Here is a 26114-nt window from a genome sequence, read left to right on the forward strand (position 1 = left end):
GTTTTTCTCCTGTTTTGACTTTGTGGTCTCGTACCTGCCTGGTTCAAAGAATGTGAAGGCTGATGCTCTTTCTAGGAGTTTTGTGCCTGACTCTCCTGGAGTCGCAGAGCCAGCGGGTATTCTTAAAGAGGGAGTAAACTTGTCGACCATTTCTCCTGATTTGCGACGTGTGTTGCGACAGGCTGGTAGACCTGACTCTTGCCCACCTGACAGACTGTTTGTTCCTGATAAATGGACCAGTAGAGTTATTTCCGAGGTTCATTCCTCAGTGTTGGCAGGGCATCCTGGGATTTTTGGTACCAGAGATTTGGTGGCTAGGTCCTTTTGGTGGCCGTCCCTGTCGCGGGATGTGCGATCTTTTGTGCAGTCCTGTGGGATTTGTGCTCGGGCTAAGCCTTGCTGTTCTCGTGCCAGCGGGTTACTTTTGCCCTTGCCCGTCCCGAAGAGGCCTTGGACGCACATTTCCATGGATTTCATTTCAGATCTTCTGGTGTCTCAAGGAATATCTGTCATCTGGGTGGTCTGTGATCGTTTTTCCAAGATGGTCCATTTGGTGCCCTTGCCTAAGTTGCCTTCCTCTTCCGATTTGGTTCCTTTGTTCTTTCAGAATGTGGTTCGTTTGCACGGCATTCCTGAGAATATCGTGTCTGACAGAGGATCCCAGTTTGTGTCCAGATTCTGGCGATCCTTTTGTGCTAGGATGGGCATCGATTTGTCATTTTCATCTGCCTTTCATCCTCAGACTAATGGCCAAACGGAGCGAACTAATCAGACGCTGGAGGCTTATTTGAGATGTTTTGTTTCTGCGGATCAGGATGATTGGGTGACTTTCTTGCCACTGGCTGAGTTTGCCCTTAATAATCGGGCTAGTTCCGCTACTTTGGTTTCGCCATTTTTCTGCAACTCTGGTTTTCATCCGCGGTTTTCCTCGGGTCATGTTGAACCTTCTGACTGTCCTGGGGTGGATTCCGTGGTGGATAGGTTGCAGCGGATTTGGAATCTTGTGGTGGACAACTTGAAGTTGTCACAGGAGAAGGCTCAGCGCTTTGCCAACCGCCGCCGCGGTGTGGGTCCCCGACTTCGTGTTGGGGATTTGGTTTGGTTGTCTTCTTGGTATGTCCCTCTGAAGGTTTCCTCTCCTAAGTTTAAGCCTCGCTTTATTGGTCCTTATAAAATTTTGGAAGTCGTTAATCCGGTGTCGTTTCGTTTGGATCTTCCGGTGTCGTTTGCCATTCACAATGTGTTCCATAGGTCTTTGTTACGGCGGTACGTGGTGCCTATGGTTCCTGCTGTTGAGCCTCCTGCTCCGGTGTTGGTTGAGGGTGAGTTGGAGTATGTGGTGGAGAAGATCTTGGACTCTCGTCTCTCTAGACGGAGGCTTCAGTATCTGGTCAAATGGAAGGGCTATGGTCAGGAGGACAATTCCTGGGTGGTCGCCTCTGATGTTCATGCGGCCAATTTGGTTCGTGCCTTTCACGCTGCTCATCCTGATCGCCCTGGTGGTCTTGGTGAGGGTTCGGTGACCCCTCCTTAAAGGGGGGGTACTGTTGTGAACTATAGTTCTTGGCTCCCTCTTGTGGTCATTAGCGGTATGGCACTTTGAGTGTCTTTCCCCAGGTTGGCACTCACCTGCTTCGTTTGGTCTGGGTGTGCCTATATAAACTTCCTGGATACTCAGTATTGTGCCTGGATTCGTTGTTATCAGACCTTGTCTGTTTTCTCCTGTCTCCTGGTCTCCTGCAAGATAAGCTAAGTCCTGCTTTCTTATTTTTGTGCATTTGAATTTCCCTTATTTTGTTCCAGCTTTGTTTAATATGTGATTCCTGATTTTGCTGGTAGCTCTAGGGGGGCTGTTATCCTCCCCCCACACCGTTAGTCGGTGCGGGGGTTCTTGCATATTCAGCGTGGATATTTTGTAGGGTTTTTTGCTGACCGTATAAGTCATCTTTCTATTTTCTGCTATTAGTCAGTGGGCCTCTCTTTGCTAAATCTAGTTCATTCTTACGTTTGTCATTTCTTCTTACCTCACCGTTATTATTTGCTGGGGGCTTGTATTATAACTTTGGGGTCCTTTCTCTTGAGGCAAGAGAGGTCTTATTTTCTCTGAAAGGGTTAGTTAGTCCTCCGGCTGGCGCGAGACGTCTAGAACCAACGTAGGTACGTTCCCCGGCTGCTGCTAGTTGTTTGTGTTAGGATCAGGTATACGGTCAGTCAAGTTACCACTTCCCTATGAGCTGGCTTTTTGTGTTTGCAGACTTAGCTGGTACTCCTGTGATCCTCTGCCATTAGGATCATAACAGTAATTCAGGCCCAGAAAAGTGCATTGCAAGCGGGACTATAAGAAAAGAAGTCTGAGTTTTTTTTGTTTTTTTTTTTCTTCCTCCCCTTAATCTCTGAGTGGCTTGAAGCTCTGCTGCAGACATGAATGTTCAGACTCTGATTACTAGTGTGGATCAGCTTGCTGCACGTGTGCAGGGCATTCAGGATTTTGTTATTAGCAGTCCTATGTCAGAACCTAAGATACCTATTCCTGAGCTGTTCTCTGGAGATCGATTTAAATTTGGGAATTTTTGGAATAATTGTAAATTGTTTCTATCTTTGAGACCTCGTTCGTCTGGAGACTCAGCTCAACAAGTTAAAATTGTTATCTCCTTCTTGCGTGGCGACCCTCAGGATTGGGCTTTCTCATTGGCGCCAGGAGATCCGGCATTGGCAAATATTGATGCGTTTTTTCTGGCGCTCGGATTGCTTTATGAGGAGCCCAATCTTGAAATACAGGCAGAAAAAGCATTGCTGGCTATCTCTCAGGGCCAGGATGAAGCTGAGGTGTACTGCCAAAAATTTTGGAAATGGTCCGTGCTTACTCAATGGAATGAGTGTGCTCATCAGGTATACGGTCAGTCAAGTTACCACTTCCCTATGAGCTGGCTTTTTGTGTTTGCAGACTTAGCTGGTACTCCTGTGATCCTCTGCCATTAGGATCATAACACTCTTCTCCTTCACACTCTCCTTCTCCACAGACACCAACTTTCCAGCTACTCTGAGATAGTCTCTTTCTCCTAGCATACAAAGTAGTATTATTTTCTGGCATGACTAGACATCACCTCTTGGAAGTCCTATTTCTTGTACCTCTAGAGTCCATACATATTTTTGACATTGTACTCCTCTCGAATATGTGGCTTTGGTAAGGAGACAGGCTTGTATATTGTGTTTTCTGGCAGATGATTGTTGTGAATTGGATTATTTGGCTCCCTCTTGTGGTCACTAGCGACATGACACTTTGAGTTTCTTTCCCCAGCTTGGTACCCACCTGGCTCGTTAGTCCAGGGGTGTTGCTATTTAAGCTTCCTGGATTTTCAGTCTGGTGCCTGGCATCGTTGTAATCAGTTCCTTTCTGTTTGCTCCTGTCTGCTGGTCCTGGTTCTTGCAAAATAAGCTAAGTCCTGCTTCCTTGTTTTTTGGTTATTTGCATTGCTCTTATTTTTTGTCCAGCTTGCACTAAATGTGATTCCTGATTTTGCTGGAAGCTCTAGGGGGCTGATATTCTCCCCCCGGGCCGTTAGACGGTTCGGGGGTTCTTGAATATTCAGCGTGGAAATTTTGATAGGGTTTTTGCTGACCGTATAAGTCATCTTACTATATTCTGCTATTAGTCAGTGGGCCTCTCTTTGCTAAAAACCTAGTTCATTCTTACGTTTGTCTTTTCTTCTTACCTCACCGTTATTATTTGTTGGGGGCTTGTATCCAACTTTTGGGGTCTTTTCTCTGGAGGCAAGAAAGGTCTATCTTTTCCCTTCTAGGGTTAGTTAGTTCTCCGGCTGGCGCGAGACGTCTAGAACCAACGTAGGTACGTTCCCCGGCTGCTGCTATTTGTGGTGCTAGGATCAGGTATACGGTCAGCCTAGTTACCACTGCCCTATGAGCTGGTTTTTTGTGTTTGCAGACTTGGTAATAACTTCTGAGACCCTCTGCCATTGGGGTCATAACAGTATGCCAGGCCGAAGGTGAATGTTTAATGCATTGCAGAAGTGGGATAATAAGAAAGGAAATTCTGAGCTTTTTTTTTTTTTTCTTTCTTCCTCCCCTTTACCTCTGAGTGGCTTGAGCTTGCTGCAGACATGAATGTCCAGACTTTGATTACTAGTGTGGATCAGCTTGCTGCTCGTGTGCAGGGCATTCAAGATTTTGTTACCAGTAGTCCTATGTCTGAACCTAAAATACCTATTCCTGAACTGTTCTCTGGAGACCGATTTAAGTTTAGGAATTTCAGGAATAATTGTAAATTGTTTCTATCTCTGAGACCCCGTTCGTCTGGAGACTCAGCTCAGCAAGTTAAAATTGTTATCTCTTTCTTGCGGGGCGACCCTCAGGATTGGGCCTTCTCGTTAGCGCCAGGAGATCCGGCATTGGCAAATATTGATGCGTTTTTTCTGGCGCTCGGGTTGCTTTACGAGGAACCCAATCTTGAAATTCAGGCAGAAAAAGCCTTGCTGGCTATCTCTCAGGGCCAGGATGAAGCTGAAGTGTATTGCCAAAAATTTCGGAAATGGTCCGTGCTTACTCAGTGGAATGAGTGTGCTCTGGCCGCAAATTTCAGAAATGGCCTTTCTGAAGCCATTAAGAATGTGATGGTGGGTTTCTCCATTCCTACAAGTCTGAATGATTCCATGGCGCTGGCTATTCAAATTGACCGGCGTTTGCGGGAGCGCAAAGCCGCTAATCCTCTGGTGGTGTTGTCTGAACAAACACCTGATTTAATGCAATGTGGTAGAATTCAGACTAGAAATGAACGGAAAAATCATAGACGTCAGAATGGGTTGTGTTTTTACTGTGGTGATTCTACACATGTTATATCAGCATGCTCTAAACGCCTAACAAGGGTTGTTAGTCCTATCGCCATTGGTAATTTGCAACCTAAATTTATTTTGTCTGTGACTTTAATTTGCTCATTGTCTTCCTACCCTGTTATGGCGTTTGTGGATTCAGGTGCTGCCCTGAGTCTTATGGATCTGTCATTTGCCAAGCGCTGTGGTTTTGTTCTTGAGCCGTTGGTAAATCCTATCCCTCTTAGAGGTATTGATGCTACGCCATTGGCGGAAAATAAGCCGCAGTTTTGGACACAGGTAACCATGTGCATGACTCCTGAACATCGGGAGGTGATTCGTTTTCTTGTTCTGCATAAAATGCATGATTTGGTCGTTTTGGGTCTGCCATGGTTACAGACCCATAATCCAGTCTTGGATTGGAAGGCAATGTCTGTGTCAAGTTGGGGCTGTCAGGGAATTCATGGTGATTCCCCGCCGGTGTCTATTGCTTCCTCTACTCCTTCGGAAGTTCCTGAGTATTTGTTTGATTATCAGGATGTATTCAGCGAGTCCAGGTCCAGTGCTCTTCCTCCTCATAGGGACTGTGACTGCGCTATAGATTTGATTCCAGGTAGTAAATTTCCTAAGGGAAGATTATTTAATCTGTCTGTACCTGAGCATACCGCAATGCGTTCGTATATCAAGGAGTCTCTGGAGAAGGGGCATATCCATCCATCCTCTTCCCCTCTTGGTGCGGGATTCTTTTTTGTGGCCAAGAAGGACGGATCTTTGAGACCTTGTATAGACTATCGGCTTCTGAATAAAATCACTGTTAAATTTCAGTATCCTTTGCCTCTGTTGTCGGACTTATTTGCCCGGATTAAGGGTGCCAAGTGGTTCACCAAGATAGATCTTCGTGGTGCGTACAACCTTGTGCGCATTAAGCAAGGAGATGAATGGAAAACTGCATTTAATACGCCCGAAGGTCATTTTGAGTACTTGGTGATGCCTTTTGGGCTCTCTAATGCTCCTTCAGTGTTTCAGTCCTTTATGCATGATATCTTCCGGAAGTATCTGGATACATTTATGATTGTTTATCTGGATGATATTCTGGTTTTTTCTGATGATTGGGACTCCCATGTAAAGCAGGTCAGGATGGTGTTTCAGGTTTTGCGTGAGAATGCTTTGTTTGTTAAGGGCTCAAAGTGTCTCTTTGGAGTACAGAAGGTTCCCTTTTTGGGTTTTATTTTTTCCCCTTCTGCGGTGGAGATGGACCCAGTCAAGGTCCGAGCTATTCATGATTGGACTCAACCCACGTCAGTTAAGAGTCTTCAGAAGTTCTTGGGTTTTGCTAACTTCTACCGTCGTTTTATCGCTAACTTTTCTAGCGTTGTTAAACCTTTGACGGATATGACCAAGAAAGGTTCTGATGTTGCTAACTGGGCTCCTGCAGCCGTGGAAGCTTTCCAAGAGCTGAAGCACCGGTTTACTTCGGCGCCTGTTTTGTGCCAGCCTGATGTCTCACTTCCCTTTCAGGTTGAAGTGGATGCTTCTGAGATCGGGGCAGGGGCCGTTTTGTCGCAGAGAGGCCCTGGTTGCTCTGTAATGAGACCATGTGCTTTTTTTTCTAGGAAGTTTTCGCCTGCTGAGCGGAATTATGATGTTGGCAATCGGGAGTTGTTGGCCATGAAGTGGGCATTTGAGGAGTGGCGTCATTGGCTCGAGGGTGCTAAGCATCGTGTGGTGGTCTTGACTGATCACAAAAATCTGATGTATCTCGAGTCTGCTAAACGCCTGAATCCTAGACAGGCCCGTTGGTCATTGTTTTTCTCCCGTTTTGACTTTGTGGTCTCGTATTTACCAGGTTCAAAGAATGTGAAGGCTGATGCTCTTTCAAGGAGCTTTGTGCCTGACTCTCCTGGAGTCTCAGAGCCAGCTGGTATTCTTAAAGAGGGAGTAATCTTGTCAGCCATTTCTCCGGATTTGCGACGTGTGTTGCAGAGATTTCAGGCTGGTAGACCTGACTCTTGTCCACCTGACAGACTGTTTGTTCCTGATAAATGGACCAGCAGAGTCATTTCCGAGGTTCATTCCTCGGTGTTGGCAGGGCATCCGGGGATTTTTGGCACCAGAGATTTGGTGGCTAGGTCCTTTTGGTGGCCTTCCTTGTCACGGGATGTGCGGTCATTTGTGCAGTCCTGTGGGACTTGTGCTCGAGCTAAGCCTTGCTGTTCTCGTGCCAGCGGGTTGCTCTTGCCCTTGCCTGTCCTAAAGAGGCCTTGGACACACATTTCCATGGATTTCATTTCAGATCTTCCGGTGTCTCAGGGCATGTCTGTCATCTGGGTGGTATGTGATCGCTTTTCCAAGATGGTCCATTTGGTGTCTTTGCCTAAGCTGCCTTCCTCTTCCGATCTGGTTCCTTTGTTCTTTCAGAATGTGGTTCGTTTGCACGGCATTCCTGAGAATATCGTGTCTGACAGAGGATCCCAGTTTGTTTCCAGGTTCTGGCGATCCTTTTGTGCTAAGATGGGCATTGATTTGTCGTTTTCGTCTCCCTTTCATCCTCAGACTAATGGCCAAACGGAGCGAACAAATCAGACTCTGGAGGCTTATTTGAGGTGTTTTGTTTCTGCAGATCAGGATGATTGGGTGACCTTCTTGCCATTGGCTGAGTTTGCCCTTAATAATCGGGCTAGTTCCGCTACTTTGGTTTCGCCATTTTTCTGCAACTCTGGTTTTCATCCTCGTTTTTCCTCAGGAGTCAGACATGTTGAGCCCTCTGACTGTCCTGGGGTGGATTCTGTGGTGGATAGGTTGCAGCGGATCTGGAATCATGTGGTGGACAACTTAAAGTTGTCACAGGAGAAGGCTCAGCGTTTTGCCAACCGCCGCCGCGGTGTGGGTTCCCGACTTCGTGTTGGGGATTTGGTGTGGCTGTCTTCTCGGTTTGTTCCTATGAAGGTCTCCTCTCCTAAATTTAAGCCTCGCTTCATCGGTCCTTATAAGATTTTGGAAATCCTTAATCCAGTGTCCTTTCGCTTGGATCTTCCGGTGTCGTTTGCCATTCACAATGTGTTCCATAGGTCTTTGTTGCGGCGCTACGTTGTGCCTGTGGTTCCTTCTATTGAGCCTCCTGCTCCGGTGTTGGTTGAGGGCGAGTTGGAGTACGTGGTGGAGAAGATCTTGGATTCTCGTCTCTCCAGACGGAGGCTTCAGTATCTGGTCAAGTGGAAGGGCTATGGTCAGGAGGATAATTCCTGGGTGGTCGCCTCTGATGTTCATGCGGCCGATTTGGTTCGTGCCTTTCACGCTGCTCATCCTGATCGTCCTGGTGGTCTTGGTGAGGGTTCGGTGACCCCTCCTTAAGGGGGGGGTACTGTTGTGAATTGGATTATTTGGCTCCCTCTTGTGGTCACTAGCGACATGACACTTTGAGTTTCTTTCCCCAGCTTGGTACCCACCTGGCTCGTTAGTCCAGGGGTGTTGCTATTTAAGCTTTTTGGATTTTCAGTCTGGTGCCTGGCATCGTTGTAATCAGTTCCTTTCTGTTTGCTCCTGTCTGCTGGTCCTGGTTCTTGCAAAATAAGCTAAGTCCTGCTTCCTTGTTTTTTGGTTATTTGCATTGCTCTTATTTTTTGTCCAGCTTGCACTAAATGTGATTCCTGATTTTGCTGGAAGCTCTCGGGGGCTGATATTCTCCCCCCGGGCCGTTAGACGGTTCGGGGGTTCTTGAATATTCAGCGTGGAAATTTTGATAGGGTTTTTGCTGACCGTATAAGTCATCTTACTATATTCTGCTATTAGTCAGTGGGCCTCTCTTTGCTAAAAACCTAGTTCATTCTTACGTTTGTCTTTTCTTCTTACCTCACCGTTATTATTTGTTGGGGGCTTGTATCCAACTTTTGGGGTCTTTTCTCTGGAGGCAAGAAAGGTCTATCTTTTCCCTTCTAGGGTTAGTTAGTTCTCCGGCTGGCGTGAGACGTCTAGAACCAACGTAGGTACGTTCCCCGGCTGCTGCTATTTGTGGTGCTAGGATCAGGTATACGGTCAGCCTAGTTACCACTGCCCTATGAGCTGGTTTTTTGTGTTTGCAGACTTGGTAATAACTTCTGAGACCCTCTGCCATTGGGGTCATAACAGATGATACTTTCTTTAGCCCATGGGATGATATCCCTAAAATCTAAAGTACCTTTGAAGGAGAGCTTGCACCCTCCTGTCCTCGCAGGCCACATTCATGAGAACATACATGGATTCACGCTTCTTCCTCTGATAATTTTCTTGGCCCCTCTGTACTTTATCTCTCTATTTTTGATTATTTATAAGCCCATTCAACTTCATGAGAACATAGTCTCCAGCAATATCTTCATCTAAAGACCTTTGAAGGAGAGCTTGCATCCTCCGGTCCACACAGGCCACATTCATGACAACGTCCGTGAATTCATTCTTCTTCTTCTGATAATTTTCTTGGTCCCTCAGCACTTTATCCTGTATTCCTTATTATTTATGAAACCATCAGCTTATTCAGAACATATTCTCCAGCAATATCACCAACTGTCCTAAGGATGTACCTTTCCAGACAGAATTTTCCCACCTCCTTTTTAGGGAAAAGCACTAATGGCGATATCCTCAAATTACCACATGGTGAATGGCTAAAAGGGCCTGCCATCCTTCCCGCTGACACCTCTTATATCAGCATGTCCTTAGCCACCCCCATCTGATCTCTAACTGATTTCAAATTGGACGCATATGTCGCCACCGGCAAAAAAAGGTGCAGTATGTGAAAACCTTCCCTAAATCCTTCCAGAAGCACCTTTGCTTCATCCTTCTTGGGGTACTGTTCTAACCAATACTGGAGAACCAACTTTCTCACCGGTGTTCTCCACTGCACTGGCATTGCCCATACTGGCACCCTCTTTCTGTCTGCGGAAACAACGTATGGCAGAGTGTGCACCCCCACATATTGAGCACTCATGTCGAACTTGCAGGTGGCAGAGAAGCGACAGCGTCCTTCATTATACAACCAGCAAATGGGGACTGCCACTGCCGGTGATTTCCTAACAGGGATGCCCCCCCAGGATAGGAACATTGTGTCGATCTCTGAGCTAACACTAGCTGCATCCACACATTCCTTGTCTTTGCGGCCCACCCGACATTTGGACATAGTGCGAGGCGACAACGAAATTCTTCATCAAACCTACACTATGCCGCTCCCCCATGTCATTTATGAACTGAAATGCATATTCCAATGTGGCTAGCCCGGTGCTGCGTCAGATGGCCGTTTGCATGCCTACATTAAAACATTACATTACAGTATCCCGCTGGCCAGAAACCGCAGTTTCATTTTGCGTAGTGATATTTGTTTTATTTCCTATAATGTATTATTTACAGAGCACAACAGTTATCAAGATTTCAAAGACAACATTTAGGACATTTGTACCCCACTTGATATGCCCAGAAATGCCCTTAGAATGCATTTACGCAGTTTTGCTAAGTCATGGCCCTTTTTCCATCAAGATCTCGAGACTTTCTTGCCAAAATCAGGATTATTGGCAAGTATTGCACTTCAAGATACTTATCTGCCGAGTTTTGCTACAAGAAGATGCTTCAGGAAAGCACTGACTGTGCAACTTCTTAGGCATTTTTTTTGGTTTTTCAAGCTGCCTGAGGATTTAACTGTTTCACATCATTACAAATGTGAGGCAATTAAAAGATGATCAAGGGAATGAACATATGCACAGCAAGACATTTTTATATTGCAGTGCATATGTTCATTCTGTTTACTGTTTAGCAAGCGCTTTTTCAGGGGGTTACTGAGCTAATTTCTTTCATGGATGTATACTAGTCCTATGAATCATCCACATTGATCTTGTTGTTGATTAATATAAAATATACAGTGTATGGCTCCATAGCAGAAGAACCTTCTCAATATTGGTCTCCCTTACTTTGATGTACAGCCATGAATTAGGTTAACTAAGCGGACACAGGATAACTGTGTGGGGTGAACAGTTCAAGTCAAAGAGAACGTCTTAGCTAGATATGTCAAGTGCTCCTTATTTGTGGTTAACCTGTAGGCATCTGAAGAAGAAGAGAGACTTTGTGATTTCTCGCTTAGTGCTGGTTCATTTAATTAGCTCTTCTGGCAGCCTCTGGGATACGGCTTTGTCGTATGTGAAGTGTTGGCAGCACATGACACCAAACCTCAGTTGTTTTTGGAATCGTCTAAGTAGACCGCTATTTCAGATCATAAAAAATATTACCAGGTTAGTTTCTATTTACTGAGAAGCCATTTATGTATTACAAAACATACCACAGGCAGGGAGGAAAATCCTACAAAAGCTGAGCCTAATGTGGCCGGGGTGCTGAAGTTGTGTATGGTCCAACCTGCTCCAGATTTTAGGCAGTTTTTATTTCTAAGGCCGGGGTCACACTAGAGAGAAATACGGACGTATGAGAGGCGCAAAAACAACGCATTGCACATGAACCAATGTTTCTCTATGGGGCAGCTCCTATCTGCCGTATATTTCTCGGCTGTATTTTACGGGCTGCATTTGTCAGCGTATTGCGCAAAAAATCCGCCAATGAAAGTTTATGGGGGTGAGAAAAACATGGATTACACACGGACCATGCCTGTGACTTGCAAGAAATACACACCGGTGTTCTATAGAAAAGCCGGTAATTCAGCACGGTGTACAGTAAAATCACACTGACAGGTTAGAATAGAATAGATAAAATAAATGTCTACACATAGACTAGGTATATATAGGTATATATATATATACAGTGTATATATATATATATATATACTAGCTGTACTACCCGGCTTCGCCCGGGTTAATGACTGCTGTTAGCAAAATAGAATGTGTTAACAAAAATTTATTCTGCACACAAAAACCACAAAACAAATAGATAGAAATGTAATTATTAAAAGGCAAAAACTAAGCAAATAGAAGCATTTCACAACATATATTAGCTTTGTTATACTGAGAATGTCTTTGTTGCCTATATTAACCAATCAGAGCTCAGGTTAATTAACTGTAGCAAAATAGAAGCTGAGCTGTGATTGGTTGCTATTGGCAGCCTGATAAATCCCCAGCCAACAGGAAGCCCTCCCCCCTGGCAGTATATATTAGCTCACACATACACATAATAGACAGGTCATGTGACTGACAGCTGCCGTATTTCCTATATGGTACATTTGTTGCTCTTGTAGTTTGCTTATTAATCAGATTTTTATTTTTGAAGGACAATACCAGACTTGTGTGTGTTTTAGGGCGAGTTTTATGTGTCAAGTTGTGTGTGTTGAGTTGCGTGTGGCGACATGCATGTAGCGACTTTTGTGAGATGAGTTTTGTGTGGCGACATGCGTGTAGCAACATTTTGTGTGTTGAGTTGCATGTGACAGGTTAGTGTAGCAAGTTGTGTGCAGCAAGATTTGTGCATGGCGAGTTTTGCGCGTGGCGAGTTTTATGTGTGGTGCATTTTGAGTATGTGCAAGTTTTGTGTGAGGCAACTTTTGCATGTGGTGCAACTTTTGTACATGTGGCAATTTTTCTGTGTGTGCAAGTTTTGCATGAGGTGAGTTTTCCATGAGGTGAGTTTTGCACGTGTGGCGAGTTTTGCGTGAGCCTAGTTTTGCATATGGCGAGTTTTGCATGTAGCGAGTTTTGAGTGGTGACTTTTGTGTTTCGACTTTTATGTGGCGAGGTTGGTGTGTGTGTGTGGTGAAATGTGTGCTGAGGGTGGTATATGTGTTCAAGCACGTGGTAGTGTGTGGCGCATTTTGTGTTTGTGTTCATATCCCCGTGTGTGGTGAGTATCCCATGTCGGGGCCCCACCTTAGCAACTGTACGGTATATACTCTTTGTCGCCATCGCTCTCATTCTTTAAGTCCTCATTGTTCACATCTGGCAGCTGTCAATTTTCCTCCAACACTTTTCCCTTCACTTTTTCCCCATTATGTAGATAGGAGCAAAATTGTTTGGTGAATTGGAACGCGCGGGGTTAAAATTTCACCTCACAACATAGCCTATGACGCTCTCGGGGTCCAGACGTGTGACTGTGCAAAATTTTGTGGCTGTAGCTGCGACGGTACAGATGCCAATCCCGGACATACACACATACATACATACACACATTCAGCTTTATATATTAGATATACCTGTATGTAATCTCCTGTATATAGTATATACCTGTGTGTCATCTCACCTATATATAGTATATATCTGTGTGTCATCTCCTGTATATAGTATATACCTGTATGTCATCTCCTCCTATACATAGCATATACCTGTGTCATCTCCTCCTGTATATACTATATACCTGTAGGTAATCTGCTCCTGTATATAGTATATACCTGTGTGTCATCTCCTCCTGTATATAGTATATACCTGTATGTCATCTCCTCCTGTATGTAGTATGTACCTGTATGTCATCTCCTCCTCTATATAGTATATACCTGTGTGTCATCTCTCCTGTATATAGTATATATCTGTGTGTCATCTCCTCCTGTATATAGTATATACCTGTGTGTCATCTCCCCTGTAAATAGTATATACCTGTGTGTCATCTCCTGTATATAGTATATAGCTGTATGCCATCTCCTCCTGTATTAGCCCTCGTTCACACGTTATTTGGTCAGTATTTTTACCTCAGTATTTGTAAGCTAAAATGGCAGCCTGATAAATCCCCAGCCAACAGTAAGCCCACCCCCTGGCAGTATATATTAGCTCACACATACACATAATAGACTGGTCATGTGACTGACAGCTGCCGGATTCCTATATGGTACATTTGTTGCTCTTGTAGTTTGTCTGCTTATTAATCAGATTTTTATTTTTGAAGGATACCAGACTTGTGTGTGTTTTAGGGCGAGTTTCGTGTGTCAAGTTGTGTGTGTTGAGTTGCGTGTGGCGACATGCATGTAGGGACTTTTGTGAGATGAGTTTTGTGTGGCGACATGCGTGTAGCAACTTTTTGTGTGTCGAGTTGCATGTGACAGGTTAGTGTAGCAAGTTGTGTGCAGCAAGTTTTGCGCATGGCGAGTTTTGCGCGTGGCGAGTTTTATGTGTGGTGCCTTTTGAGTATGTGCAAGTTTTGTGTGAGGCAACTTTTGCATGTGTTGCAACTTTTGTGCATGTGGCAATTTTTCTGCGTGTGGCAATTTTTCTGCGTGTGCAAGTTTTGCGTGTGGCGAGTTTTGCACGTGTGGCGAGTTTTGCATGTGGAGAGTTTTGCGCGTGGCGAGTTTTGAGCGGCGACTTTTGTGTTTCTACTTTTATGTGGCGAGGTTGGTGTATGTGTGGTGAAATGTGCACTGAGGGTGGTATATGTGTTCGAGCACGTGGTAGTGTGTGGCGCATTTTGTGTGTGTTCATATCCCCGTGGTGGTGTGATTATCCCATGTTGGGGCCCCACCTTAGCAACTGTACAGTATATACTCTTTGGTGCCATCGCTGTCATTCTTTAAGTCCCCCTTGTTCACATCTGGCAGCTGTTAATTTGCCTCCAACACTTTTCCTTTCATTTTTTCCCCATTATGTAGATAGGGGCAAAATTGTTTGGTGACTTGGAAAGCGCGGGGTTAAAATTTCACCTCACAATATAGCTTTGACGCTCTCAGGGTCCAGACGTGTGACTGTGCAAAATTTTGTGCCTGTAGCTGCGACGCCTCCAACACTTTTCCTTTCACTTTTTCCCCATTATGTAGATAGGGGCAAAATTGTTTGGTGAATTGGAAAGCGCGGGGTTAAAATTTCACCTCACAACATAGCCTATGACGCTCTCGGGGTCCAGACGTGTGACTGTGCAAAATTTTGTGGCTGTAGCTGCTACGGTTCAGATGCCAATCCCGGACATACATACATACATACATACACACACACACACATTCAGCTTTATATATTAGATATATATATATATATATATATATATGTCATTAATAAACACATATACAGTATATACAGTGTATAATTATATTTAATACAAAGCTAGATAGCAGAAAAGCCGGCAATTCAATTGCAGACTTTTGCTATCTCCTTATCAAAACCGACAGGATATGAGACATGGTTTACATACAGTAAACCATTTTGTATCCCTTATATTTTTACATATTCCTCACTAATAATGTTAGAAGTGTGTGTGTGTGAAATTTGGGAGCTCTAGGTGTTGAAATAAAGGGTTAAATCACAGAAAAAACTGGTGTGGGCTCCCGCACAATTTTCTCCACCAGAGTGGGAAAGCCAGTGACTGAGGGCAGATATTAATAGCCTAGAGAGGGACCATGGTTATAGGACCCCCCTGGCTAAAAACATATGCCCCCAGCACATCTGTATGATGCGCCTATTCCAGCACTTAGCCTCTCTCTTCCCACTCCCGAGTAGCGATGGGATATGGGGTAATAAGGGGTTAATGTCACCTTGCTATTGTAAGGTGACATTAAGCCAGGTTAATAATGGAGAGGTGTCAATAAGACACCTATCCATTATTAATCCAATAGTAATAAAGGGTTAAATAAACACACATACATTATGAATAAAGTATTTTAATGAAATAAATAAACATGGGGTTTTAATATCTTTATTGTACTCTCAATCCAACTGACGACCCTCGATCTTCTGAAAAAAAAAATGGAAACATAAAAATGCACCAATGTCCCATACCTGTCCACTGTACAGTCATGTCCCACGATGTAAATGCATCTGAAGGGGTTAAATAATTTTACAACCAGGAGCCTGCTAATGCAGCTGCACCTGGCTGTAAAAACTGGGGAATGAATGGAATGCAGCATTGCTGACTTGTGGTGCTGCTCCCCCTGGTGGCATAAACTCTTATGAACGCTAGCGTGAGAAAATATTCAGAAAAATTCCCAGGCTAGAGTTCTTCATGCCCCCGGAAGAAGCTACGGGCAAAACGCGCGTCGGGGCGCAGGGGAACCATTAGACCACCAGCATTACTACCATTCAGCAGTGCCCACCTTTACAGCCCTTATATTCAGGTAATATATATATTTTCATAATAGTTGCAATATGATATGAGAGATGTTCTCACCTCTATGCAATCGGGGGCTTTTATTTAAGTATGTTTACAATAGGATGCTTAAGGCACTTTATTATAACATTGACTATACTTCAAGCCATCAATTGGGATAATAAGGTCTATGTATGCAATCCTCTATTGTTAGAGATTTGGTTTGCCTGAATTGGGGCTGTTTTGTGGGTCCTTGCATTTTACCTCTGGGTAGGTTGTTTCACTGGTTCCCTTTTTAAGGGTATATCTGTATTCATGTCTTGTGACCCCTTTTTTTATTCTTTAATTAATAAACTTTAAATTTTAATGCAATATTTTTGGTTCTCTTCGTGCATCGAGTTGTTTAATTACATCTCTGCTCTTTGTGGTTCTATTGTTTTGAAGTGCCAATTTTTCAATACACAGGACCTTCTTTCGATATAAGTCTGTATAAATTGGAATGAGATCGGACTTTAATACTCAGACTGGCCATGGCTCTCCTGATTTGAGCATGAAATAAATGAAGCTGTCTTTCTGGGTTTGAAGCGCCGACAGACCGTCCTTGCACTGTATTCTGATCTCGGTCCGAATTATATGGCCGTCTGACTGCACCCTAAGTGTGAGGGCCAACCAGAAGAAATTATCATATCCATCTATTTTATTTATTTATTATACTCACTTATATAGCGCCATTAATTATAGATGTAGCCAACTTGACAACTAACGAACCATCTTGATAACTGGTCACAGAAGGTTATCTCACTTAAAAGGCCTAAAATAACATTGCATAACCCATAGAATGATACCGAGCTACAAGTCATATTACACTTTTTTTTCCATTATATCTGTGTTAATGTAAACTTGGCTAGATCTGTGTATCAATAAGGTCTAACAGGCTAATTGTGAATCGATCCATTAGAAATAGACCCTAGTGGCATGTGATTGGGTCTAAAATCAGTGTGACTTCTGATGGATTTTGAGATCATTGTCTGAATATTGGACCCATCAGTGGATCCTGTGTACTTCTCTTTCTACTGCTGTGGTTCACCTTAGCACCTTTTTTTGTGAAATTGATGGTGGGCTAAGCTCATAAACCATATTCTTATTATATGCACATCAATCAGTCATGTGCTAATACAGAAGTCGACATATGTAAAAAAAAGAAAAAGAAAAATGACGGAATCCCTGAAAAATTCTCAGGCAATACTTACCAGACCAATGTGTATGGGATAAGCCCGACCAACCGCCTGAGTACAAGTCCAGCATATTAATGCGTTCCCATTTGGGACATACTGTGCTGTAATCTACATAAACATGAAATGCTTATAAGACATTTTACAGCACATATATGAATTACAGAATTGTGTTTTTCGTTTTCCCTTTCTATCTAGACCACAGATCTGTTCATGAGTTTGGTTTTTGAGTTGAGACTTCTGACCCCTGATGCGTTGTCTGATCTCTGGCAAAGGTCATCATTTAAGTGTAGAGATAATTGGTGAGTATTATGCAGCTTTAGCCTTGTGCCCCGAAATCACCAGTATATTATGCAATTTTCAAAAATGCATGATTGATATATTCATGGTACATTTTATGTTATCTTTATTGTCTTGCAGTTTTCTTAGTCATATAGTTTTACAAGTTATTGTCTGAAATCATGGGCTGGCCTGTGCCTAATGTTTCCTATTACCCCACTCTACTTAAAATGGAACTGTACTTTTAACAAACTTTCTATAAATCAATAGTGCAAATGATTATGTGAAACGTTGGTATTATATATTTTCAGAGAAATCAAGCTTCAGTCTCCACTCATCAGACACTTCTTTCCCTCCCCTTCCTCCTGAACTTATTATCCACTCTGACAAACCAGATCAAATCCCTCCAGTTGTGCTCAGAGGAGACAGATTGTAGGTGCCATATGACATCCCATTATCTTCTATGGAGAGGAGAGGGGTAGAAGGAGTAAAGAGTAGGGAGAGGAAACAGGCAGAGGCAGACAGAAAAACACAATGCAGAGCTCTGTAACTAGTGTTTTCCATCACATCAGAGTTTGATTCAGATCAAGACAGCTCTGCTCTGCTGTATAATCTCCTCCATGTTGCTGCAGCTTGTTATTGTGCGCTAGCTTCCCTCTCTGTGCTGTGCTGTCTATGGAGGAAATCACTACAGCCTGTCTCCTCTCCCCAGCTTTCAATGGATTGCAAACTATAGAAAACTGGTAAGAATTCAGAAAATAAGTCACATAAGGGCCAGGAATTGTGTTATTCCTCATATACACACAGGACAGATTGCTCTGAAAAGATATTTGAAAGCAGTTGCCCTTCCAAGGCTCATTAGGTCTGAAGATATTACATATACGGTATATATAAAAACAATGCTGTTAATTATTAAAATAAGAAATACCAGCTACGAAGGCAGCAGTCACAGAAGAGCAAATCTCACAACTTTGCAGTCCTACAAAGTAATTTTGCTCCTGTTGAATCCCCTTAGTGTTCCCATTCCACACACACAGTATGATGACCCTACAGTTTCTACCTCACAAAGTATGATAGCCAACTAGTGACCCCTAACATAGTATCAATCTCCCAATGCGGTATAATGGCCCCCACAGTCCCCCACATGCAGTATGATGGCCTTGGCACAGCCCTCCATACAGTATAATTGCTCCCAAACAGTATGATGGTCACGGACCTCATAGTGCCCACATGGTCTGTCACTATTAGCGCTATGCCACTGTCTGGTGCTACAGGGGATTTGTAAGTTGAGTATTGGCTATTTTATTTTATCAGATTGCCCGCAAGCTTGGAAGAATGTTCCTTTAAAAATAATCCAAAGTTAATGCCATATTAGGAGGAAGTGGGAAGGCTACTAAGAAAATATATAGATATAGTATTGTTCATGTGTTAATACAATTGTCATCACTGGGCAGAAAAGTATTCACATGAAGGAAATCTGAAATTCACCAAAAAGAGTGTAAGTATTCTACCATAAATGCAATCGTGGTAAAGAAAAGTCAGGATTCCATAGCGTGGCCGGTATCTTCCTCGTTTGAAGGGCTCTTGTTGTAGGTGAGGCTACGACATGGCATTCATCCCAAACTAACGACCCCGTGCATTCTGAACTGTGCTGTAACCAAGAGTTATCCCTAGGGAACCAAAAATATAAATGACTTCACCCAGTGAGAATGACTTCGAGAGTCACCAGAGAAAGCCGTCATTCTCATGCAAATGTAATCCTCGGGGCAGCACTGTCTGGGTCTCCCTTGTGCAATGATGAAGTGCACCTGTCCTTCCCTCGCCTTTCACTAACTCATGACTGACATTTATCACAGGCGATCTGTTTCATTTTAATGCTCGCCATATTGTCTTTCTTTAGCTGGCAGGAAATAATTCAGCGAAGAATTCGGTCTCACCGACAAAGGATATTTTCTAATGAATTCCCCTTAAATCCTGCATTTTCCTTGCTACTTCTGACCTGATTCTCCGTATTAATCAATGTAGTCGTTCTTGAAATATGCCTAATTACAATTGTTCTCCTCTGAATTTCAATTGTTTGATTAGTTTGCCGGAGAATATGGACATTTGCAATGCTACTTGGCTTCTGTATCATTAATTTTAAGCATTAAAAAGTAAAATATTACATCAAGGTATCATTTTTTATACAACCTATTTACCCCTTTCATACCAAACTCTTAACATTCATACTTTGTTCAAAACTTGGCTTTAAAGTAAAATTTGAGGACAAAATATTCTGGATTTTTCATTGTTTAAAGGGCTGTATCATTTGGATTAGGAGCCTGTGTGCGACACATGGAGTCGCTATGGCTCCTTAGTGTGCAGAATATCCCCGGAAAACAGAATTCAAGAGAATATGAAACAAAAGGACAGACAAGAACATTTGTCGCCGCGATGTGTAATACATAGAAAAGGTTTCATATGTGGCAGCTATTTACTAAGTTACAATAGTTATTTGTCCTATACGATTTTACCAAACATTTTGCATACATATAAATTGCTGCAAATTTCAATCAATGCAGATCTCTGAAACCTAAATCCATCAACACCTTTATATCATCTATGAGTTGCTGCATTCCAGAGCAAATAGCATTTTAATTCATATGCAAATTAAGTATTATGTGCTCTGGGCGTGTCAGAACACTTTCCAAGCCGCTGCCTCCCAAGGTTGTTTCCCTGCCCAGTACCAGCCTCTTCAGCACTATCTGATTTCCTTGCCTGACATCAAACAAGACAAAGAGCGATCAATCAAGTTAAAGAGGCTGGTACTGGGCGAGAAAATAACCTATGAAGGGAGAGACTTGTTAAGTGCTCTGCCACACCCAGAGCACTTATTACCTCATCTGCATATGAATGAAAACACTAATTGCTCTGGAATGCAGCAACAAATAAAATATGTAAAGACGTTGATATATTTACAATGCAAAGACCTGTATGTCTGAATATGCAGTTTGGGGGGGTTGATCTGACTGACAGTTTCCCTTTAAAGAGGTTGTCGACTACTTTTACATTGATGGCTTATCTTTAGGATAGGTCATCAATGTCTGATCGGCTGGGGTCTGACACCGGCACCCCCGCCTATCAGCTGTTATTGATGGCGGCCATCGGCCTGAAGTATTCGCCTGCCGAGCTGCTCCATCTACTAGAAGTGGCTGGTGCTTGGTACTGCACATTTGGCTCCTATTCAAATCAATAGGAGGTGGATGTATAGTCCTCTGCGGCAGCCACTACAAGTAGACAGAGCAGCTTGGCAAGCGAGTACTTCCGGCCGGTGGACGCTGCCGCTGACACCGAAAACAGCTGATTTGCAGGGATGCCGGGTGTCGGACCCGACCAATCAGACATTGATGAGCTGTCCTAAGGATTGGTCATCAATGAAAACGTAGGTGACAACCTCTTAAAGCTGAAGATGCATGATACTTGGTAGAAAGCCATAGACATTTCAGTGCAGTGAATAGTGGGGTTTCTTGACTCAAGAACTTCAAAGCCTTGACATTTTGAACCTATTGCAGTGAAACATTAGAAGATTTTTAAAGGAACATGTTGTTCATGCTGGTCTTGATGAGGAGGCATGGTGGAGTCATCTGCTCATGATTCATGAAGAGGGCTCTCAGGAGTGTTGGACGAGTAGTGTGCCCCTCTGTCCGCACCTCACCACAAACCCAACTCCATGAATTTGATGAGTGTCGGTCGCCACTCCTCTGCTTTGCCCCAGCTACTCCCAGTTTGCCAAAAGTTGCCTAATTTTAGTGCATCTAAGATACCCCATAATTGTGCAACTTTTCAAAGCCAGAATACGACATCACAACTTTCATAAATCGGGTCCAATATGTTCATGCTGGCAATAAGTTTTGTTGATAATCACTTAGGTGCTTCCATTATATTTGATGCCCTGTCCATGGTGCTGACATATACCGTTGTATGCATTGCCATAGATAACCACCTCATCTTCAATGATAAAAACCTTCATCCGAAGATAAACCAGTGGATTTTCTCAGGCACTTGTGAATCTCAGAGCTGCATACACGGGATCGAATGCTTTTGTTTGCTGATCCCTGGAAGGATGCCAAGTCACCAGTTCTGTAGTTCCTGGAAGTATAGAGCTTATGGGGTACGCAGCAACCAAGATGGTGACCCCCAGAGAACATGTAAATGAGGAGCGTAGATTCCAACTATACATTGACGATAAATAAATATCACTATATGCTGCGGCCAATCACTCACAGTTCTGAAAAGTATTGTGTAGTAAAGTAAATACACCCTGCTAATGATGTGGGATATGCAAACATGTCGCCCAAAAACAAAGGCTCTTACACAACAAATCCGAGATGACAGAGCGGTCTATTTACTGGTCACTGCCCTAATCGCCCCATCTCGCCTTTATTCAATGTAATTGTTCAGTTAACTCTATGTGTTCTGCTTCGAAATTACGCAAATATTGATTTTCACTGAAACTGATACAGGATCTCATGCTGTAAATACAGCCTTAAAGGGGTATTCCCATCTCCAAGATCCTATCACAATATGTAGTGGGTGTAATAATAATAATAATATTAACAAATGCCTCTAATTATAAATGTAGAATAATTCTCCTGATTACCCCATGTGCAGGGCATTGCAGTAACTTAGGTATCCATGGTAACGACCACTCATTCAATGACACTTGGCTAGTTGCTATTTTTCTGGTTATTAGACTCTATTCTAATAGTCTTCTATTACTTCCCCTTCCTCCTGAACTAATCACTCAAGAAATAAACTGCTATGACTCGGCCTTCCATACACTATACAGAAGGAGAAGAGACGATCATGTTCACTTACCTTTATTTATCAAACAAACAGCATCATTGAGGACATTATACAGCAGTACTAAGCAGTGTTGCTGTAAATCCAGCACTGGGAGGAGACAGAAACCCCTTTGGAATCCACATCAGTCTCCTTTCCATGTGTCTCTGCAGCCCATCCCTCCTGCCATTCCCTTAACCTTTTTTCTATAAATTAATATGGGCAACCATTGTAAACTTATCCTTTAGTAAGCTGACAACTTGCCTCACTAACGGGACAAATTTTATCAATTAAATCAAGGTAAATTATCAGGGAAAAGGGAAAAGGAGAAGAAAGGGAGTCCGAAAAGAAAGTGGAGAAATGAAGAAGTGAAACATTTTAAAGTAGTATATGTGATATATTAAAAAAAAAATTGCTTGTACTATAAAAATCTGTTTTCGAATTTGAGCAACACTGACAACTTTTGTGATTACACCAACATCAGTTTTCATCAATTTCCCATTACAATATATTATTTTTTATTTTAGGCAGCCTCTTCTGGACGCTCTTCCAACCTGTGGAACTGAAGCCTGTGTTGGTTTAATGAAAGAAATTCTGCTTTCAAAAGAATTAGAAGATGACAAAGTGGAATCCTATCTGTGGTCACTGGCGTTCATAGCGGAACCGACATCCGGCATGATCGGCTCTCTCACTGTAAGTTTGTAACAAAAATTAAGGTTTTGATAATTATCCACTTTTTCTTAATTGATCTGTTTGGTTTCTCTGATAAACGAGTATTGGTTGTTTTTATAGATATTCTGGAAATATTTTTATTAAAACCTTTAACAAAGTAATACTTTAATAACGCAAAAAAAGTTCTCAATAGTAATTTGGTTGGTTCCTTCCTATCAGTGAATCAAAATTACTCATCATTACTCATTAGGCACAAGAATAAAGGTACCGTCACATTAAGCGACACTGCAGCGATAGCGACAACGATGTCGATCGCTGCAGCGTCGCTGTTTGATCGCTGGAGAGCTGTCACACAGACCGCTCTCCAGCGACCAACGATGCCGAGGTCCCGGGTAACCAGGGTAAACATCGGGTTGCTAAGCGCAGGGCCGCGCTTAGTAACCCGATGTTTACCCTGGTTACCAGCTTAAAAGTAAAAAAAACAAACAGTACATGCTCACCTGCGCGTCCCCAGCGTCTACTTCCTGACACTGACTGAGCTCCGGCCCTAACAGCACAGCGGTGACGTCACCGCTGTGCTTTCACTTTCACTTTAGGGCTGGATCTCAGTCAGAGCAGGAAGCAGACGCTGGGAGACGCGCAGGTGAGCATGTACTGTTTGTTTTTTTTACTTTTACGCTGGTAACCAGGGTAAACATCGGGTTACTAAGCGCGGCCCTGCGCTTAGTAACCCGATGTTTACCCTGGTTACCAGTGTAAAACATCGCTGGTATCGTTGCTTTTGGTGTCAAACACAACGATACACGGCGATCGGACGACCAAATAAAGTTCTGGACTTTATTCAGCGACCAGCGACATCACAGCAGAATCCTGATCGCTGCTGCCTGTCAAACTAAACGATATCGCTAGCGAGGACGCTGCAACGTCACGGATCGCTAGCGATATCGTTTAGTGTGACGGTACCTTTAGGCTGTCATGAGAGAATCGCATCACAACTGTGGAGAAGACGGAGAACTTAATTTCGCCATCTTTTCCACTGTCTGAGTCTGCAGATGTCATCCGTGAGCAGTCCAATGTTTTACACACACCCATAGACTCTATGGGTGCATGATTTGTTCTGCCCCATAGTATAACATTGGTCCAAGTGCTATCAGATAAAACATCAGATAGTACTCGTCCCAGTTATGGTGCTGGCACTCAGTCTTCATTGGTCCTGTTTGGGCTTACGTCTGAACTCCCGGCAAAACTGGTTTCGGGCGTATGCACTGATGGGACCATAGACTATAATGGTGCCGACAGAGTGAACATGTGCTCTGTCGTGCATCATTTTTACTTCTACCAGAGGTGGACACTCAGACGTAGTAGACTGCATCTACATGTCTCTCTCCAGTAGGTGTATCGCCCAAAAAATCATGCTCACGTTCACCATTATAGTCTATGGCCAAGTTGGTGCATACGCCCGAAACCAGTTTTGCCGGGGTTTCAGATGTAAGCCCTAACGGGACCAACGAACTGGTGCCAAAGCACAGTGTGAAACCTTATACACTTGCGTGAGCGCGCCCTTAGGCACAGAATACCCAATATGACTTCAATATCCAACCTGAAATTGGAGCCGTAGTCGCACCCCGCGGAAGTCAATGGATCCTGTGCACAACACCCCAACTGACAACTCTTTAGCTCGGATTAGGGTTTGAGCATGGCATCAATTACTCTTTTTTTTTACGCTGGTCAAATATTATGTATTTTTTTAATAGAAAACAGTGAATAAAGACTGAAAAATGCTCTGCTGTAAAGAAAATAAGCTAGTTTTACAAATGAAAAAGTCCAGCATTGATATTGACGATGTATGACTCATTGCCTTTGACATCTTGTGTGTATTACAATGCTAATTCTCTTAAGGTCAGCAGTATAACTTAGGACAGCTGAAAATAATTCTATACAGTTGTTCAGAAGAATTTTCCATTTGATTATGTGTAAAATGAATACAGTCTGCTTCTCATCGCGGCTGCAGCACTGACATTTCATACATTTGTCATTTAAAGGGACCATGTGCTCATCACTTATTATTGTTTCTACCAATACACATTACTAATGTTACCTTACATATACCTTTATGGTTAAATATATGTGGTCTGCTGATCATCACACCTGTATTTACTGTAGACCCTCTAATATTATGATTTCTCTTCAATTTTGGTCTAGCCCAAACCCTGAAAAACCAGCCCCATATTGGACCATTGTCCACATTCCTTCACATTCTGGCTTCTGAGCATTACCCACTCCCAGTTTTCGTCCATCAGACTGCCATGTGCAACATGATTTTTCACTCCAAGAACATGTTTCCACTGCTCTGAGGTCCGGCGGCGCCATGCTTTGCACCACTCCAATCAACGCATGACATTGTGCTGGTGATTTTGGGCTTATGTGCAGCTTCTTGACCATGGAAACCCTTTTCCTGACTCTTAATACTTGTGCTGGTGTTACCACTGGAGATAGTTTGTCATTCCGTAGTGGGCGATTCTGTAGAAAATGTACGTGATATTTTTGCAACAGCTTTTGGCAGCCCTACTTTGCGAGTTTGTGAGGTCTACTGTTTCATGGCTCAGCTGTTCTTACTTGTAGTTGCTTCAGGTTCACAAAATAACACTTTGAGGAATATTCTCAGGTTTGTAAGTTATCCCCTATACATTGAGTAAGAGTTAACTTCCCGATCGCTGGTGGTTCCACCTCTGTGACCCTCACCGATTCCGAGTACCAGTGTGACAGGCCATAGACTGTACCGGGGTTACATCGGCCTAGGCTTGATTATACCCTGGGTATATTATGGCCAGGCGCATTTCATACCCCTCATGCCAGATCATACCCCCTTGGTATCAGCAGCGTTCAGTGATATACAGAAGAATTACTCCATTTTTCAACATCTTATCGGGGGTTCAGGTTTGTCAGGTAAGTTATCTGAGAACATAGCTGACATAAGTCTTATAGTTCTAAACACATAGTCTTATGTTACTTGAACCACAACAACTTCAGTCAGTAAAAATATTAAACATCCATAAAGATATAATGAGGTAAATAATCCTACTGCACTTCTCAGTAGTTACATATAACGCTGTATGTCTGTGTATGATAGAAAGAGATCTGCACACTTTTCAATCTGAGAAAACCAGTGAAAAGATAAGATCAAGTTAGAATTGCATTCTAGGGTAAAAGCATTTATCGTACTGTAATCTCAGATGTAACGACTGTTGTCCACTTCCAGTCACAAGAAGACTCTCACTTTCGTTTTCTCATGGGCTATTAAATAGCATATTTTTCTACACAACAAGGAGTGCTGCTT

General features: G+C 43.1%; 1 protein-coding gene across 1 annotated transcript in view; it reads left to right on the forward strand.

The window, feature by feature from the left end:
* LOC143786017 (uncharacterized) overlaps window positions 1–26114 on the forward strand; it is a 376109-nt gene that overhangs the window by 47252 nt on the left and 302743 nt on the right. The window contains exons 9-10 of the mRNA XM_077275186.1: window positions 17204–17307; window positions 22633–22798. Coding sequence (XP_077131301.1) covers window positions 17204–17307; window positions 22633–22798 — 270 coding nt within the window. The remainder of the gene's footprint in view (window positions 1–17203; window positions 17308–22632; window positions 22799–26114) is intronic.

The sequence above is a fragment of the Ranitomeya variabilis genome, chromosome 7 (genome assembly GCF_051348905.1).
Source record: "Ranitomeya variabilis isolate aRanVar5 chromosome 7, aRanVar5.hap1, whole genome shotgun sequence".
Classification (NCBI taxonomy): Eukaryota; Metazoa; Chordata; class Amphibia; order Anura; family Dendrobatidae; genus Ranitomeya; species Ranitomeya variabilis.